General features: G+C 31.1%; 1 protein-coding gene across 1 annotated transcript in view; it reads right to left on the reverse strand.

The window, feature by feature from the left end:
• LOC139486577 (heat shock 70 kDa protein 12A-like) overlaps window positions 1-16,402 on the reverse strand; it is a 36,725-nt gene extending 20,323 nt beyond the window's left edge. The window contains exons 1-3 of the mRNA XM_071271498.1: window positions 16,258-16,402; window positions 11,282-11,600; window positions 8,632-8,850 (exon numbers count right to left, since the gene is read on the reverse strand). Coding sequence (XP_071127599.1) covers window positions 8,632-8,850; window positions 11,282-11,593 — 531 coding nt within the window. The 5' untranslated portion in view covers window positions 11,594-11,600; window positions 16,258-16,402. The remainder of the gene's footprint in view (window positions 1-8,631; window positions 8,851-11,281; window positions 11,601-16,257) is intronic.
• Window positions 16,403-19,029: the final 2,627 nt, after the last annotated feature.

The raw sequence follows: 19,029 nt of genomic DNA on the forward strand, positions 1-19,029 counted from the left end.
AAGTTCTTCCTTTATTCTTTGTCTTTCTTCCAAAGTAGGAATAACATCATTTTCTCTTAGACAATTATCAAAACTATCTCTATCTTTTGTGTAGAACATGCATAACCATTTTGTTTGTTCTCTTAAATCTTTTAAAACAGAGTTGTATCTCTGTGAAATGACCCACACTGATTGTTCCGCATGTCTTCCTGAAAATGCAAGCTCGGACAGCATATCTTTTTTCTTTGTTAGTTCTTTTGTTGCACTGCAGTCATCAATGATATATAATGTTGGATGACCAGCATATTTTTTAAAGAACATTCTTAGTAGTTCTTGTAGCTTCTCTTCTTTATAAAGGGAACCGTTCGCTTCTCTCACTTCAACAATAGGATTAACAATTATTAAATTTTTTGTTTTTGGTTTTCTAACATCACCAATCCATTCACGATTTTTGTATGCTTTGTTCCATTGGATGGTTGGACAAAGTATGACTATATATTTGAAAACTCCACTATATTCTTTTTCTAATAAATCAAGAACAAACTCTGTTTTTCCACATCCTGTTTGTCCACATATAATAGCACAATGGGGATATTTTGGTAATTCATAAAGGGAATCGGAGTGTATCTCTTCCATTTTTAAAGGGGAACCGTTCGCTTACTAGTAATTAACTTCTTTAAATCTTCCATCTTCAAAATTAATTTGTGCATCTTGTATAACAAACAGATAAACATTTATTAATTTATTTGCTCCTGCTGTTTTTGTTATTTGGATAGTAATACCTTCAGAAGCATTTTCAATTCTTCTACCTGAACCGTGTAACGAATTGTCATCTGTTGAACGTAAATCTAACCATAATGCATAATTAGTTGTAAGATATTTTTCTAATGTTGTATAGGATAAATTTAAATCCTTTAAAACTTCTTCTGTTGTTTTATTTCTTTTTGAATTTAAAGCAAAGAATTTATTTATTTCATCCCATTGTTGATATGCTTTCATTCCTTGACTGTATAGTTGATTTGGAACACCTTCTATTGTCATTTCTACTTTTGTTATGTTAGGATTATAATAAGTTTCGGTACTTGTTCTTTCAGGATCTTCGAACAACATTAGAATTCCTTTCATACTTCTAGCTGGAACATTTAAATTTATATTCCACAATGTATCAGATTTGTTTTTGGTTATTTTTCTATGTCTTAGTATTCTATCGTACAAAATAACCATCTTACCATTAACTTGTTGTCTTATCTGCCTTGCTAATTCTGCATCAGTAACCATATCAAATTCTAAACAAATGTTTTTGATTGTATAACTTGCAGATGTATCTGTTGATTTAATAACATTGCTATAATTATTAAATGTAAGTTCATATTCAAGTCTATCACCAAGACCTGCTTGATAAAAAGGCATATGAGTTTCTAATAGTTCAAAATCAAGTGGGATACAAAATCTTGCACCATATGCAGTTGCAATTGCTTCATCGCCTATGTCTGATGCTTTATCATCCGCGCCAACTCTGTGTTTTAACATGTTTGTTTCACCAATACCTTGGTATGCCATATTTAAACGTTCAGATGTAGATTTCCATAAATCAACATAACAATGATAAATATCACTATCATCAATTGACATAATTTCATTTCCACTTATACGAATTGTTGTTTTTTTAACTATTGTTCTTCCTATGTTTTGATATATAGTTGCATTGTCGTCTGTAGATGTGAGTTCTATTTCAAATGCCAATCTGGTTGTTCCAGGAACAATAACATCATTATTGCTTAGATTGGGGAATCTCACTAATAGCTGTTGATTTTGATCAATAGTTGAAGGATTATTTGTTATTGATACACTTTGACGAATACCTTTCACACCACGAGGTTCTCTTATTTTTCTGTAAGGATTTAATTTGTTTCCGTATGCCGACATTTTTAAGGATTAAATTTGTTATAAAAATAATTCAATTACCACTGATACTAGAGTATTGATACATGTATAATTATTAGTCATACTAATAAAACTTATTAAATCTCCAGCCTTAACTTCAAAAGGTGTATAAAAGTTATTAAAACCGTGTGTGACACCATTATCCAAACTCATTTTGTAACTAGTTGACTTATCATTAACAATCATCTTAATGGCTATAATATCTGTGCTTGTTCTTAAACTTACTAAACTAATACCCAATATTTGTCCTGGAAAGTTCATTACATAATAACCACCACCATCACCAAAATTAAACTTTTTATTTCCATGTATTGGACCATCAATTCCAGCATATATACTTATTATTTTTCTGTCTGGTTTATTTTTAATATTACTAACTATATTTTCAACATTTAAAACTCTGATGCTTAGGGCAGCGACACTCCGATGTAAATTTTTATCCTTAGTATCCATTGTTTGAAGCTCACTCTTCATATTTAATATTTCTTTTTCTACGTTTTTTTTTTTGACACCAAGTATGCTCATTTTATTAAATAAATTATATAACTTCTAAAACACAATTAATTGGTAAATGATTAATTATCTTGTTATTATTTTCATCTCTTATTTCTAATTTCAATTCTGTTATAACATCATTTACTAAACACTTATATTCCGGATGCTCAAATCTCGCTGTTATAACTTCACCAAACTCTTTATTCTCGACTGGAATAACAGCCAATAATGTACTTGGCTTACCATCAAAATAATTATGAGAAGTGCTAACTTGTTCCAAATGGATATATAATGATTTATGGATAGCAAAATCCACAAATTTGTTTCCATAATGTAATTCATTAGGTTCGAATTTACGTTTATTATTAAATCCTAACATATTTCCCAAACCCTTACTTATCTTTAACTCAGTAGTAGTGTTTAATGAAGCGATACCATTTGCTTCATTTACGGATAATACAATATTTTCTTTTTGAAATTCATCCACTATTTGTTGAAAACTATAATAACCATTCATAATCCTTTGCTGTTCCTCTCCGGTTTTTGTTATAAACCCATGATAAACATTATACCAACCTATACTGTATCTTATAAATTTCAAACCAATACGTTTATTTCCATTTCTGTTATTTATGTATTGTTCTAAGTTTATTGTATTATCAATATTTGAAATAGTATGAAACATTTTTAATATAAAAAAATGATAACAAAAGAATTTAAATATAATCCTAATGTTTCATATAATCCAGGTATTAAATATTCTGAAAAAGATCATCAATTAAAAACAAATCTTGTAAATCAAACGATATTTGTAAATCAAAAAGAGAACTTTAAAACATCTTTTCCTGATTTATTTCAAAACTATCAAAACCCATCAATACACACTAACGAACCATGGAATACATGGATTCATTCTTCATTTGATTGGTGGCAATGTCAATTAAACTTTGCAGTATGGTGTGCAAGTACAGGATGTGGGATTTCTTATAATGATCATATACAAAATACTTCAAATCTTACAAAGTCTTTTTATATGTTTCATTTATATTATTGCATTGCAAGAATGTTAAAAGAACTTAAATCACCTTTACCAACAGATTCTTCTTTCTGTTATTACAAGAACCCATATGACAAAGCTGCATACCAGAAATTATGTGATGAATTTAATATTTCTCCAAATACAGATTGGAGACAAAAACTAGAATCATCATGTCAAGGATTAGGAAGTTTTGAGCAATATTATAAACCAAGTGGTGAATATAGACAAAATCATAAAAAGGATGGTCCATTCTTTAATATTCGTGATACAATTTATCATGAAAAAGATATAAGTATGGCTTGGACAACATTTATTTTAGATAAATCAGAAGGTTTTACACGAGCAGGTATTGAACGTATTAATGAAAGTATTAAAATTTACGTATGGGCTTTGTTGGGTGCTCAATCTCAAACAAAAACAGAAATTTTAAAAGTAGGAACAGGATTTGATGCACAAAAACAATTCTTAGCAAATGTACAAGATGTTATTAATAGTCCTATTGATTTACCCACTCAGATATCAAATTATCAAAATGTTTTAAAATACGCAAGAAGTAAAGTTGATTATGCTTATGGACTTGGTTTATATATGTCTCCCAGTGATATGGTTTTACAAATTGGAACTATTGTTGGTTATAATAATAAAATTATAATTGCAACAGAAAATCAAACACTTGGGTTTAATGATGATTTAAATAATAAAAATTTTGATCATGTTGATTTTAAACCAAAAGAACCTGTAAAACCACAAGAACCTATAAAACCTGAAAAGCCTAAAGAACCAAAAATAGATCCAATAAAAAAAATTGAACATGAAGATCATGAAGATAATAAACAAGCAATAATATTTGTAAGTATTGTAATAGGATTTACAGCACTTTATTTTTTAAAATAATCTCTAGCAGCAGTAAACAATAAACTAACAACTAAAATAAGCAATGCCCATAAGTTGTTTGCAAACCAATTTACTACGTCTTTTGTTGCAGACAATAACCAAGAAACAATAGAACCTATAATACCTGGTAATGCAGCTGCTAATTTTCCTGCAAGAAAAGATAATAATTTTCCAAGATTTTTTAATTGTTTTTTTATCCAGTCTTGTACACCACCTTTTGATGGTGAAGGAGAAGGAGAAGGAGAAGTAGTTCCACCAGTAAATGCCTCAACAATAACACCAATAATCATTCCAAAAGCAGTTAAAACACTAACTATTGTTATTCCTTGTTCTCTGAATAATGTTCTTATTCTTTCACCTAATGTTTTGTCTTCGTTTAACATTTTATGTATTGTTTGTTTAAATCTGTTCACTTGACTACGTAGTTTCTCTTTATTAATATTAATTACTTCTAGTCTTGCACTTCTCTCAGATTCTAACTCTCTTATTCGACTACTTATTCTATCTATTTGAAATTCATCATTGTCTTCTTTAGCTTGTTCTAATTTGGTATTTTCTTTTGCTAAGTCTTTATTTGTTTCATTCAGTTTTGTTAATTCATTTGCAATCTCTTCTTTTACTGATGTCATTGCACTGATTATACCATCCATCTCTCTTTTTGTCATATATGTTTGTGTTTCTTCATTTATGTAAGATGTTCCTTGTTCAATAAATGAAGTTTCTATTTCTTTCACATGTGTTTCTTCATTACTTGCTATTTCTAATAATTCTTGTCCTTCTTGTTGTGTAGATATTTCTTGTAATGGAATTTCTATATAATCGAGTTCACGAATTGGTACTTTTATCGTTCTTTGAAAATCTTGAAAATCTGCTCTAGCTTCTCTTAAATTATCAGATATTTTAAAATCATCTACACCTAAAACATCCCTGACAAAATTAACACCGTATTCTTTTTGAAGAGTGCTAAATTTATAAAACTTTAATACTCCTTTTTTAAAATATGTTAATGCAATATTATTACCTTTTTCATCTTTTACATATAATATTTGGTTTCCTTTATAATCTTCTCTAACTAAAAAACCTATTTCACTACGTGTTGTTTCACCATTATTTTTATAAAATTGTTTAATCATTTTTTTTATAGTTTCTTTTTTACGAATTTTAGCATCATTTTCTGATAAAGCTCTTGAATTTTCAAATTCTTTATTTATATAATTTTGAAACTCTTCATCATCATTATCTATTAATGGTGTTTTTTCTTCATTATCATAATCATCATCATCATAATCATCTATTTTAAACTCATAACCCCCTTCTGCCATTTTTAATTAAATAAAATAAAAATGCCATTTTTAATTAACCAAATATTTCTGTTAATAAACAATAAAAACTACCTGTAAATATTAATTTTTCTACTAACAAAAAGATATTTGAATATTTAAATTCATTATCAACCATTATTTGTAGATTTTCTATAATTTTATCTTTTTGTTTTTTTGTAAGTCCATTTATTTTCGCTTGACGCTCTTCTTCTTCATCTGAAGAATCTTCTTGTTCTAAAATATATTGAATTGTTTTTTTAGCGCATTTCGATTTTTCAGTTTCCATTTATTTAATAAAAAAATCACCCTGTGTCTAAAAAATCGATTCATAGTTTGGTGGATTTTCCCTAAGGGGAATAGAAGAAATTATAACTTTATTTATAAAAATTATAGATTTTCCATTTTTTTTTTTATTTCGTTTCTTACTCTATTTTCTGTTTCTTCTATAAGTTTTTTTCTTTCATCTTCTCCTAAAGTAGTTAAACTTTTTCCTTTTAGGAAATTTTCCATTTTTCCTTTTTGGGAATTTTTTTTCATTTCATTAAATTTTTCTTGCTCTTCTAAAATAAGTTTAAATTCTTCTTCACTTATTTTGTTGTCAGTTAAAGACCTAGAAATTAAATCTTTAATACTATTTAATTTACATTCTGCTAAAGTTTTTATTTCGTAATGTTTTTTAGCTTTTAAAGTAAGCTTTCTTCTTATTAATTTTATTACACCACCAATACTTCCGCATGCGACTGCTGTTATTTGTAAAGGTAATAAAATAGGAATAACAACACCTATACCTGCAGAAATAACTGATGCTGAAATTAAAGTTGTATCTATTCCATCTGTAAAGTTTACTCCTCTTTTATATTTTTTATATAAAGAATTTCTTTTGTCTCTTTCATTTTTTAAAGAATTTTCTATTTCTGAAATTTTTTGTAATCTATAGTTTTGTCCATCTTCTATAGGTAATTCTGGATATAAATCAGGAGCTGTAGGTTGTTTCATTTTTTAAAGTAAAAATTGATTTTTTTATTTTTCTCTTAAATCCCACAGAATTCTTTCTCTGCCTGTTATCCCGGTTTTTTTTGGGAGTAAGAAAATTTGGTGTTTTTGGGGTGTTTTTTTGCTTTGTTTTATATGAAAATTTAGGGCTCTTTTACTTGAAATGAGGGTAATTTTTTGGGGGTCAAATTTTTTTTTTTTTTGAAGGGGGGGGGGGGGGTGCTGGAGTCGTTCAAGTACTATACTACTCCCCTTAGGGGAAAAAATGAGTTTTATAAAAAAAACCAGGATTAAGGTTTTGGTGTGCTCTTTACAAAAAATTTTTTTTATTTTTTTTATGGGGGGTATAAATACAAAGTGTGTTTTTTTTTCTTCTTAATTTTGAAGTTAAAAATCACACAAAAATGTTGGTAAAATTTTTATTTTGGATGTAAAAAGGGTTTTTTTTCTTTAAAATGGGGGGTCAAAAATTGAAGATAATTTTTTTTTTTGTGGGGGGGGGCTAAAGGAGTGGTATATTGTGTCACGGTGAACTATAGTTGTTAATGTCTGTGTCATTTTGGTGTCTTGTGGACAGTTGTTTCCTTAGCAATCATACTACATCTTTTTTTATATTTAAATATATTTGCAATGAAGTCGAATTCGTCTTACAATATGATCAATGCTGCCCCGAGGTCCAGGTGCTCCGGTCATCAATATTTTCGCTTTTGGAAGATAATGTTCAAGCCATTCGGAATTTCATCAGTAAGCTTAACTAGATAGTGCAGGAGGGGAGAATAACATATCCTATGAAATCTGTGGTCTATAAGTCAAAGGTCAAATGTTATTTTATATTGTTTTGACATTACGGTGTCTTGTTAGTATGTTATTGTTCTATAATATGTCTTTATGATATTTTTCTATTATGTATTACAAAATACGTTGAACCACAAACGTCAAAATTATTCAATCGCGTAGTGGAATGAACTATTTGTGGGATCTTATAAATTCTATAGAACTTTGGGACTATTTTAAATCTCGGACTATTTCTGAAATTAATTCTTACATATTTTTGAATTTTTAACCATGTATGCTAACATTGCCCAATCATGTGAAATTTTAAAATTGTTTGTATAAACATTGAACGACAAAAATATGTGACGTATAAAATGTTCTGACGTCAGATAGATGTTTTTTTGTTCTGTTAAATTGTTCCTTTTAAAATTGTTGCACGATGATGACTGCAGTACCCATATTTTGACTATTTTATTTATTATGTCTGTTTAGATCACGCATCATTGTTAATATAACGGAATTTGATGAGACTGTCAACAAAGTGAGAGTTTTAGCGCTATAAAACAAGGTTTATTTCACCATTTTCTACATTTGAAAATGCCTGTACCAAGTCAGGAATATGAAAGTTCTTGTCCATTCGTTTTTGATGTGTTTTATCATTTGATTTTCCCATGTGATGAAGGACTTTCCGATCTGATTTTCCTCTGAGTTCAATATTTTTGTGATTTTACTTTTTGCTTATAGTGCAATAAGTGTTCAGCACCCTCTCAACTTTATTTGATATGGTCATTAGTATGAATTAACTGTTTACAAAACTTTTGTTTCGAAATACTAAAGATTGTCTATCCCAGGGACAGTTTAATAATGCTGCATTTGTAAACACCTTTCGGATATTGCGATATTCATGATATACAACGTCTAACTGTATTTGACTTTTCCAACTACTAAGTATTTAATTTTATGAGACTTTTACAGACGAAACACTAATCTGGCATACAAAATGTAAACCTGGTATCTATGATGAGGATATCTGATGTGTAATAATATGATTGTTATTTTTGAGAAAATTGATTTAGGTTAGAAAACATTTGAACTCTTTGTTATGTTTCCCGACTGTCTTAATGCAATGATAAAAGATTTATAATTTTTAAGCCGAAGATATAATAACATTAGTCAAATACTCATACACACCAATTCCGCTGCTTTCCGCATGAATATTTTTGACTGGTCATCCCATATGGCTGGAACAGTAATAACGTAGTGTATGTCTTTTGTGTCCAGATTCTTAAAACTTTTGCGTAGTTTTATAATCAATTGGTCTTTTAGGTATTGTATTGCATGTGCAAAAATATATAATGCCTTCATTTCTTCACCATTTTGGTCTTTTATCAAAGTATCCACATTTAGTGTCTGCATGAAAAATAATTCATTTGCATAAGTCACTTTTCATATTTCACAATGCTAATCAAATCATCTGTTAACAAGTTATACACACATTTTCAAAAATGGCATTTGTCCCCTACCAATGTTATAGATGACATGGGCTAGATAATATAACCGTTGCCATGAATACCGTATTATTCTTTACACTAACGGATACAAGCAAATCATTAAAGCATAATTATGTTTGATTACTGATATTTATTTAGTTACCTGCATCGTAGAGTAGAAAAAAGTTAATTTTAAAAAATTGCATTGTAAAAATATTTTTGATAATTCTGTAAATGAATGCTCATTCGTGGCACCTTTATCATAGCTCAACCAAATTTACAAAAAAAGACTTGCTATTGTAAAAATAACATATGACAAAAAAAGTATTCTTCCGGGACTGGACGCGTCCAGTAAAGTATCAATAATATTATAGAATAATAATGATATCCCATTTAATTTTACAAAATCATCAGGTATACGTTGCATGCCATGTATGAACTTCCTCACATCCAGTTTATATCTGATTTAGGCCGTGTTCACATTGACATAAAATCGGTGTTGTGTTAGTGTAACTCACACATAAACTAAACATAATTACGTTCCCATTGACTAAACTCAATGTTTACATGTAGTTTAAATCCTGTTTTGTATACATGCAGTCGATAGTCGATGTAGGCCTTGTGTAGGTTCAGTGTACACAAAACTAGGCATTCAGAGCTTTAATTGTCCCATGAATATTTAAAAAAGAAACGATTTTTATATAAAATGGATACTTATAACACTTATTATGCCCCACCTACGATAGTAGAGGGGCATTATGTTTTCTGGTCTGTGCGTCCATCCGTCCGTCCGTCCGTTCGTTCGTCCGTCCGTCTGTCCCGCTTCAGGTTAAAGTTTTTGGTCAAGGTAGTTTTTGATGAAGTTTAAGTCCAATCGACTTCAAACTTAGTACACATGTCCCCTATGATATGATCTTTCTAATTTTAATGCCAAATTAGAGTTTTTACCCCAATTTCACGGTCCACTGAACATGGAAAATGATAGTGCGAGTGGGGCATTCGTGTACTGAGGACACATTCTTGTTAATAAAGTTCTTTGCAGAAATATTTGTCTAAACTTGATATATTTATTTGTTAAAAAAACTCTTTACGTAGCCTTATTAACCTTTTATCAAGACTCGTCCATCATCATTGTCGAACACATAATTCATTTGAAAAGGTCTTCCCGAATCGACTGGACGTACACACTGACACCCTGACAGAAATATTTGTCACTGGTACAGTATTTACTCAAACAACAATTCACTCATTTATGCATTACTGAAAAAGGGTGAGTTTAATTGTTTGTTTGTGAAGTATCTCAGATCCGTTAAAATACAATTAGAAATTTAAAAAAAAGACATTACACCTCCCTTTGCCAAATACTCCTTGGAGAAAAATACCATTTGAAACAAACAGAAAAGATAGAAATGTAGTGATCCTTAACATTGCAATTCTTTTTTCTTCGTCTGTAAGCACGCTGATGCAGCCTACGTTTTAAATGCATAAACGAGACATCTAAAAACTACTGCAAATCATCCAAAATGACTTTCTTAAAGGAGCAACCACTTTACATTTAAAAAAGGGGGGTGGGGGTTCTAAGTCAGAATTTTTTCTCGCGCGAAAGTTTATATTTAGTTGGGTTTTTTTCGATGGTACCAATTCAATATTTAACACTGTAATGTATGGGGAAACTTTGGTTTCAGAATATTTGTTCATTCTAATCATCTGTATGACCCGATTTTTGTTTTTAAATCCAATTGTGGAAAATCCATCCCCCCTTTTTTTTAAAGTCAAATGGTCGTTCCCTAACTGCTAGAAAAAGTTGTTTGAAAAATTGAATTCGGTTCTACGTAATGAACATTTAAATGACATATAGTTTACAAGTGTGAACAAATCTTAATGTATGGGGAAACTTTGGATTCAGAATATTTGTTCATTCTAATCATCTGTATGACCCGATTTATTTTTTAAATCCAATTGTGGAAAAATCCATCCCCCTTTTTTTTTTTAAGTCAAATGATCGTTCCCTAACTGCTAGAAAAAGTTGTTTTAAAATTTGAATTCGGTTCTACGTAATGAACATTTAAATGACATATAGTTTACAAGTGTGAACAAATCTTATGTACAGGTAGCTAAACAAGGTGTATAGATGTGAACAAATTTAATGTGAAACTAGTGTACATTACACATGTTACATTTAACCAAATGTAAACATGTTAACTGTACACAGCGTTTGATGTGAATACGGCCTTACCCCTATGATTTATTCAATTTGCTGTTTATAATGCATTATCATTAGAACTGTACATCATTTAAATGAATGATAATACAATTTTTCTCAGATATTATAATTAACCTATTTGATTTACCTGCTTATGCAGTTTCATTTTGAACCATTTGAAATAACGATACTCATCAGTTGTCTCTTGGTCACTGTCGTCTGAATCCCAATCGTCGTTCTCAAGGCTGGCAATATATTTCCTTTCTGCCTCAAAACCAAATGCTACAAAATCCTTGTTTTTGTTGAGAAGAATGGACGTCGGAGCTTTACGGTACAGTACATTATTGTTTTCCCAGTTGCACGTGTATATGGAATCGGGGGCAGTGCGTAGTGAAAATGCATACCCAGAATAGGTAGTTCCAAAATCGAATGCAGCGACAAACAGTTTGGCCGAATCCATTTCAAGACTGGAAAATAAATATGTATAAATATCCATGTTTAATAAAATGCTTATTAGAACTGTTTTCATTTCTTAGTTTAAGCTATACAGAGGAAGGGGTACACGCGAAATGTTATACCTTGTTTCAAATTGGATAAAATACATTACCAATATATATTGTTTATACAACAAATGGAAGTTTTTAACTACCTTGACTGGCTAAACGGCCCTCGCACGGTGGGCTCGTTGCCCGAAGGCGATTGATGAGCGTTTAAATATTTTTTGCCGTGGGTCAGGAACAGGTGGTAGAGGACGCCATTTTGGTAGGCCACCATTTTGGTTTTGGTGAGTTCTTTTTTGTTTGTTGACTATTTTGATGTTATTTCTTCACTATGGTTGCTTTCAGGGCCAGTTTGGTCAGCTTGGCAGCCCGCTAACCTCGATGATGGAGTACTGGTAGACGAGTCTTGGACGTAGATTAAAAGATGACAGGAAGCATTATCAGGATCAAAGCCGTGAAATGAAGGTCAATCATCTAACACCTAGTATACAGCCCTCGGACGTCAATCTGCAAAACACTCCCCCATCTACAATGGGTTTTGGAGTGCATGTTAACGCGGGTATAAACGCCAACAACAACGTTTACTGTACAGCGTTAGATTGGTTTCTGTCATCTTAAGTAGTAAGTCGTTTATCATCTAAAAGTAAACCCTCATCGAAGATAGCGGGTAAATGAGAGCTGGCCCAGCACGTCCGTTCAGCTGTAATGACTGAGATGTGACTGGAATGAAATATCTGATTTAAAGCTTAAGGTTTATGACCCCTTCTGTAGCCATGTAATAACGAAATTTTAAATCTGCAATGGTATCAAAACAGTAAAGATGATGAATAATAGAGATGGACCATTGTGTACATATACATTTCATTCATTGCATTTAATTGTGGCAAATAAAACCAATTTCTTTGTAGAAAATCCACAGACTTTAATATAGAGAATTTTGTTAATAAATTTAGAACATGGTTTACTTACTTGTTTTTCTATGATGTGCTAGCGTTTATTGTTGACAAAAAGTCCTAAACAACCTTTAAATTCCAAAATACCTCGTGCTGAGTCACAAAAGTCGAGTGCACCCTTAAAGGTGAACTTGAATTGGTCCATATTTATATTTGCATGCTGCGTGCAATAATTCTCAATCTATCAAGCATCGAATTGCCAAATATGAGAGTACAAGGGGAAAGGCTGTGGATTTCCTATAAAATGTTCATATGTTTTGCATTGAGTCAACACAAGGGTACATAATCCTTATTAGAAGTGGGACATTTAAAAACTTATCGTATCCGTATCTCATACATTCACGTATCTAAACGTATATATGTTTATTATTCAAGTGATTATTTACGTGAAATAGTAATCGAGAAAAGGGAAAAGAGATTGGGAAAAGGAAAGGGTGATGAAATTTTTTTATCTCTTTCATTTTTAATCTATAAATTGTTCGTTTAATAATGATGAATAATATGGTTTACTTAATGTATTATTTGTATTGACATGCTTGCTTCTTGTGAGTCAAAATCTGAACTTAATTATATTTATTGCCCTAAACGTGATGTTTCTACTTTACTTCCTACAGTTCCTATTATATAATTATGAAAACATTGCATGGGCGACAACAGAAGCTAACATTTACACACATATTACAATCACGTGATTTTCGTGTCAATCTATATACTTGTATATCTTTTGAAACTTGATATTTAAATCATTTGAACTACCACGGCGTGAAGTTTAATTATAAAACAAATAAAGTTAACGTTAACAATATTCATGCACACATTATTCATTGCTGTTTTGATCTTATTGCACAATTTCGTAATACACATGGCTACAGAAGGACTCATTAATCTTAAATTCACGATGGAGAAGTGGTGATGGTTTAAATATCGAGTGTTTAGATATAAACGAGTATTCATTAATTGAAAACTATCATGTAATAAAAAGAGTGGATCAATGGGTATCAATGACAGAAAGATATCTAACATAGAAAAGCACATATATTTAAACATGAAAATAATCTATTAAACAATAACACATAGATATTTTCTCAGATACGTCAACGTATCAGAAACGATACGTCTTTGAACGTCCCACTTCTATTAGAGCATTTGCAATTGAGGAACTGATTAACTTCTAATGCAAAAAATAACAAAACAATTAGGAAATTAATCCAGATAGTTGGAACAGTTTACAGTTACATGCATGATAGGAGTGAATACGGTAAAATCGTTTGGTTGTGTAGTAACTTGTGCTCACGTAGAACCAAATTACTTAACAAATAGAGTGATACTCAGTACATTTATTTTTAATCAGATGTATGTATATAACATCTAAAGACAACTCGTGTTTCTGGTACCTTTTATGATAAAATCGCAAATGAAACAATATTCAAAGTTCCTTACATGTATATAAGTAGTACATTTGATCTGTTTTTGTAATTATTCATGTAAGATCTTGAAATATGTTTTAACTAGATTATTAAAGGATTATGTACGATAGTCGTGTACCTGCTCTACATTGACCCCTTTTTAAGGGCATGTAAAAGTAGTTGATAGACCCCCTTCTTTTTTACAAAAATATCGCAAATATTGAAAGTGAATGTTTGATTGTTTCGAAGAGATTCGAATTAGTTTTAAAAAAAAATTGAGGCAAAGCATATAATGGTTTTAAGCTCGGGATCACATAATATGTCTTGGTATATCTGCAGATGCGGATACGTCAGCGTATACGATACGATTGATACGTTTTTAAATGGCCGACCTCTATTAGAGCATTTGCATTATTCACGTATCTGGATACGTACACGGATCGACGTATACGTATCAGACAGATCTAATGCATTATAAAATATTTTCATCGGGACCAACTTGACTTAATTTATCATTTCCTCATATATGTTCTATACGATACGTCGATACGGATACGCCAGCAAATACTTGATTAATGCAAATGCTCTATCCGTATCGACGTATCGTATAACACGTATATGAGGAAAGAACAAATTAAGGCTAGTTGGTCCCGATGAAAATATTTTATAATGCAATAAATGTTAATTGAGATCGGGGTGAAATCATTATTTTAAGCAAATCTGTTCGATACGTTTACGTCGATCCGTGCACGTATCCTGATACGTGAATTATGCAAATGCTCTATTAGAGAATTTGCATTATTCACGTATCAGGATACGTGCACGGATCTACGTATACGTACTTGGCAGATTTGTATAAATTAATGATTTAACCTCGATCTCAATTAAAATTAAATGCATCATAAAATATTTTCATCGGGACCAACTTGACTTAATTTATCATTTCCTCATATACGTGTCATACGGAACGTTGATACGGATACGCCAGCAAATACTTGATTAATGCAAATGCTCTAATAGAGCATTTGCATTATTCACGTATCAGGATACGTGCACGGATCGACGTATACGTATCGAACAGATTTGTTTACAATAATGACTTTACCCCGATCTCAATTAAAATTAAATGCATTATATAATATTTTTATCGGGACCAACTTGACTTTATTTATCCTTTCCTCATATACGTGTTATACGATACGTCGATACGGATACGCCAGCAAATACTTGATTAATGCAAATGCTCTATTACTAAGTATATACATTTTGGTTACGAGACGTCGTCTTAGGAGTTAAAAAAATCACAGTCATTTATATCGTTAATCCTTGTCTTGACTGACTTATATGATTGTTTTCATTGTTTTATTGTATCACAATGTTCGTAAAATTTGAAGTACAATTATTATAAAAAAAACAATGGGATTTGCAAACCACTTCAACCAGAAGCGACAGGCACGCCATTCTTTAAAAAAAACTAAATTAAAGAGCAGCGTTTATTTATACTGTTAGTATTAATAGTATTTTCTTATCTTAACGTCAATTTAGTATATCGCATGAACGCTGAATGTAACAATTTGTTTTCAAGGATCACCTATTCTAGTTATCCAAATATGTTTTTTGGACGATGGACAAAGTATAATTTCATTTATCAGAAACGTAATTGTTGTTATCCTGTTTAGTGCAGTGGCAAAATATGAAAAGATGATGAACAAAACATAAAAAGCCTGGCCTGTTCTGAGTGAAGATAATAATCTAGCTGCCTTTTGGTTATTATAATAAATATCTATCATTTTGTAAGACCTCACAAAATTTGCCCACAAAATGTAAAAAATAAAAAAAATTATATTTTAGTTAGAAATGAAACTAGTACACAAGAAACATATATGATATAGTATGTAGAAATGATGAAAGCAAAAAAAAAAACCAACAAAAAAACGATAACGTTAAAGAAAGAATTAATTACAGAATGTTGATCAACACCTTTAAAAATAGCTTTGACTTGTCTATACAAGTTCTTAAAACTCACTCATACACACTGCAAAGAAAAACGAAAATAAAATTTAATAAATTTGACAAAAAAAGACTGGATTTTTACATTTGTTGTGAAAACTATTCATTCTACTTCCAAATTCTACCTAACTAAATTTCTTATTTCTATATTTCTTATCTATCTCTTCTTTGTAAAACGGGAAGTAAAATTCTACAAGGGAATTAATGGAGTATAAAAAATACACCTATGATGATTTAAAGTTTCTATGAATTTACCTTTATACAAACAAAGGTGGTAGTTTCTCTTATTCTCTTATAAGTAAAGTGTCTATCCCAATAGGCATACAACCAAATACTGGCACAAACATCTTTCAAGGTACGTCATTTATTATACCACCGGAAGCTCGGCATAACCCTTGACAAAGGGAGATAAGCAGTTTACATATAAATAAAGACAAGAGTAGTTGACTGCTGTATAATAGTCATAAATCGATTTAACTGAACCAAATCCTGGTCGCAACGAAAAATGAGGGAAACACATCAAATATAAAAAGCAAAATAACCGCACCAACAGAAGCAATGAACTGCTACAAAACCAACGCAAACACGAACTTTTGATTTTGCCATTTGATTTGGGACTTTCCTTTTTGAATTTTCCTCGTAGTTCAGTATTTTTGTGTTTTTACTTTTTATACATAGAAACGGACTATGTAATATCATCAAGATATCGTTCTTGTTCACTGATTCACTAATGCATATATATACCAAACACTACGATAGGCGATATTTAAAAACTAGAGGCTCTAAAGAGCCTGTGTCGCTCACCTTGGTCTATGTGCATATTAAACAAAGGACACAAATGGATTCATGACAAAATTGTATTTTGGTGATGGTGATGTGTTTGAAGTTCTTACTTTATTGAACATTCTTGCTTCTTACAATTATATCTATAATGAACTTTGCCCATTAGTAATAGGGAAAAATATTTGGTAAAAATTTACATAAATTTACCAAATTAATGAAAATTGTTAAAAATTGACTATAAAGGGCAATAACTCCTTAAGGGGTCAATTGACCATTTAGGTCATGGGACTTATTTGTAGATCTTACTCTGATGAACATTATCGCTGTTTACAGTTTATCGCTATCTATAATAGTATTCAAGATAATAACCAAAAACAGCAAAATTTCTTTAAAAATTACCAATTGGAGGGCAGCAACTTAACAATCGGTTGTCCAATTCATTTGAATATTTCAGGGCAGACATATATTGACTTGATTAACAATTTAACTCCTTGTCAAATTTCCTCTAAATGATTTGGTTTCAGAGTTATAAGCAAAAAACTACATTTTACCCCTGTTCTATTTTTAGCCGTGGTGGCCATCTTGGTTGGATGGCCAGGTCATCGGACACATTTTTCAAACAAGGTACCTCAAAGATGATTGTGGCCAAGTTTGAATTAATTTGGCCCAGTAGTTTCAGAGGAGAAGATTTTTGTAAAAGATAACTAAGATTTACGAAAAATGGTTAAAAATTGACTATAAAGGGCAATAACTCCTAAAGGGGTCAACTGACCATTTCGGTTATGTTGATTATTTGTAAATCTTACTTTGATGAACATTATTGCTGTTTGCAGTTTATCTCTATCTATAATAATATTCAAGATAATAACCAAAAACAGAAAAATTTCCTCAAAATTACCAATTCAGGGGCAGCAACCCAACAACAGGTTGACCGATTCATCTGAAAATTTCAGGGCAGATAGATCTTGACCTGATAAACATTTTTACTCGTGTCAGATTTACTCTAAATGTTTTGGTTTTTGAGTTATAAGCCAAAAACTGCGTTTTACCCCTATGTTCTGTTTTTAGCCGTGGCGGCCATCTTGGTTGGTTGACCTGGTCACGCCACACATTTTTTAAACTAGATACCCCAAAGATGATTGTGGCCAACTTTGGATTAGTTTGGCCCATTAGTTTCAGAGGAGAAGATTTTTGTAAAAGATAACTTAGATTTATGAAAAATGGTTAAAAATTGACTATAAAGGGCAATAACTCCTTAAGGGGTCAACTGACCATTTTGGTTATGTTGACTTATTTGTAAATCTAACTTTGCTGAACATTATTGCTGTTTACAGTTTATCTCTATCTATAATAATATTCAAGATAATAACCAAAAACGGCAAAATTTCCTCAAAATGACCAATTCAGGGGCAGCAACCAAACAACAGGTTGACCGATTCATCTGAAAATTTCAGGGCAGATAGATCTTGACCTGATAAACATTTTTACCCCACATCAGATTTCCTCTAAATGCTTTGGTTTTTGAGTTATAAGCCAAAAACTGCATTTTACCCCTATGTTCTATTTTTAGCCGTGGCGGCCATTTTGGTTGGTTGACCGGGTCACGCCACACATTTTTTAAACTAGATACTCCAAAGATGATTGTGGCCAAGTTTGGATTAATTTGGCCCAGTAGTTTCAGAGAAGATTTTTGTAAAAGATTACTTAGATTTATGAAAAATGGTTAAAAATTGACTATAAAGGGCAATAACTCCTAAAGGGGTCAGCTGATCATTTCGGTCATGTTGACTTATTTGTAAATCTAACTTTGCTGAACATTATTGCTGTTTACAGTTTATCTCTATCTATAATAATATTCAAAATAATAACCAAAAACAGCAAAATTTCCTCAAAATTACCAATTCAGGGGCAGCAACCCAACAACAGGTTGACCGATTCATCTGAAAATTTCAGGGCAGATAGATCTTGACCTGATAAACATTTTTACCCCACATCAGATTTCCTCTAAATGCTTTGGTTTTTGAGTTATAAGCCAAAAACTGCATTTTACCCCTATGTTCTATTTTTAGCCGTGGCGGCCATTTTGGTTGGTTGACCGGGTCACGCCACACATTTTTTAAACTAGATACTCCAAAGATGATTGTGGCCAAGTTTGGATTAATTTGGCCCAGTAGTTTCAGAGAAGATTTTTGTAAAAGATTACTTAGATTTATGAAAAATGGTTAAAAATTGACTATAAAGGGC

This window comes from Mytilus edulis, chromosome 8 (assembly GCF_963676685.1).
Source record: "Mytilus edulis chromosome 8, xbMytEdul2.2, whole genome shotgun sequence".
NCBI classification, from domain to species: domain Eukaryota; kingdom Metazoa; phylum Mollusca; class Bivalvia; order Mytilida; family Mytilidae; genus Mytilus; species Mytilus edulis.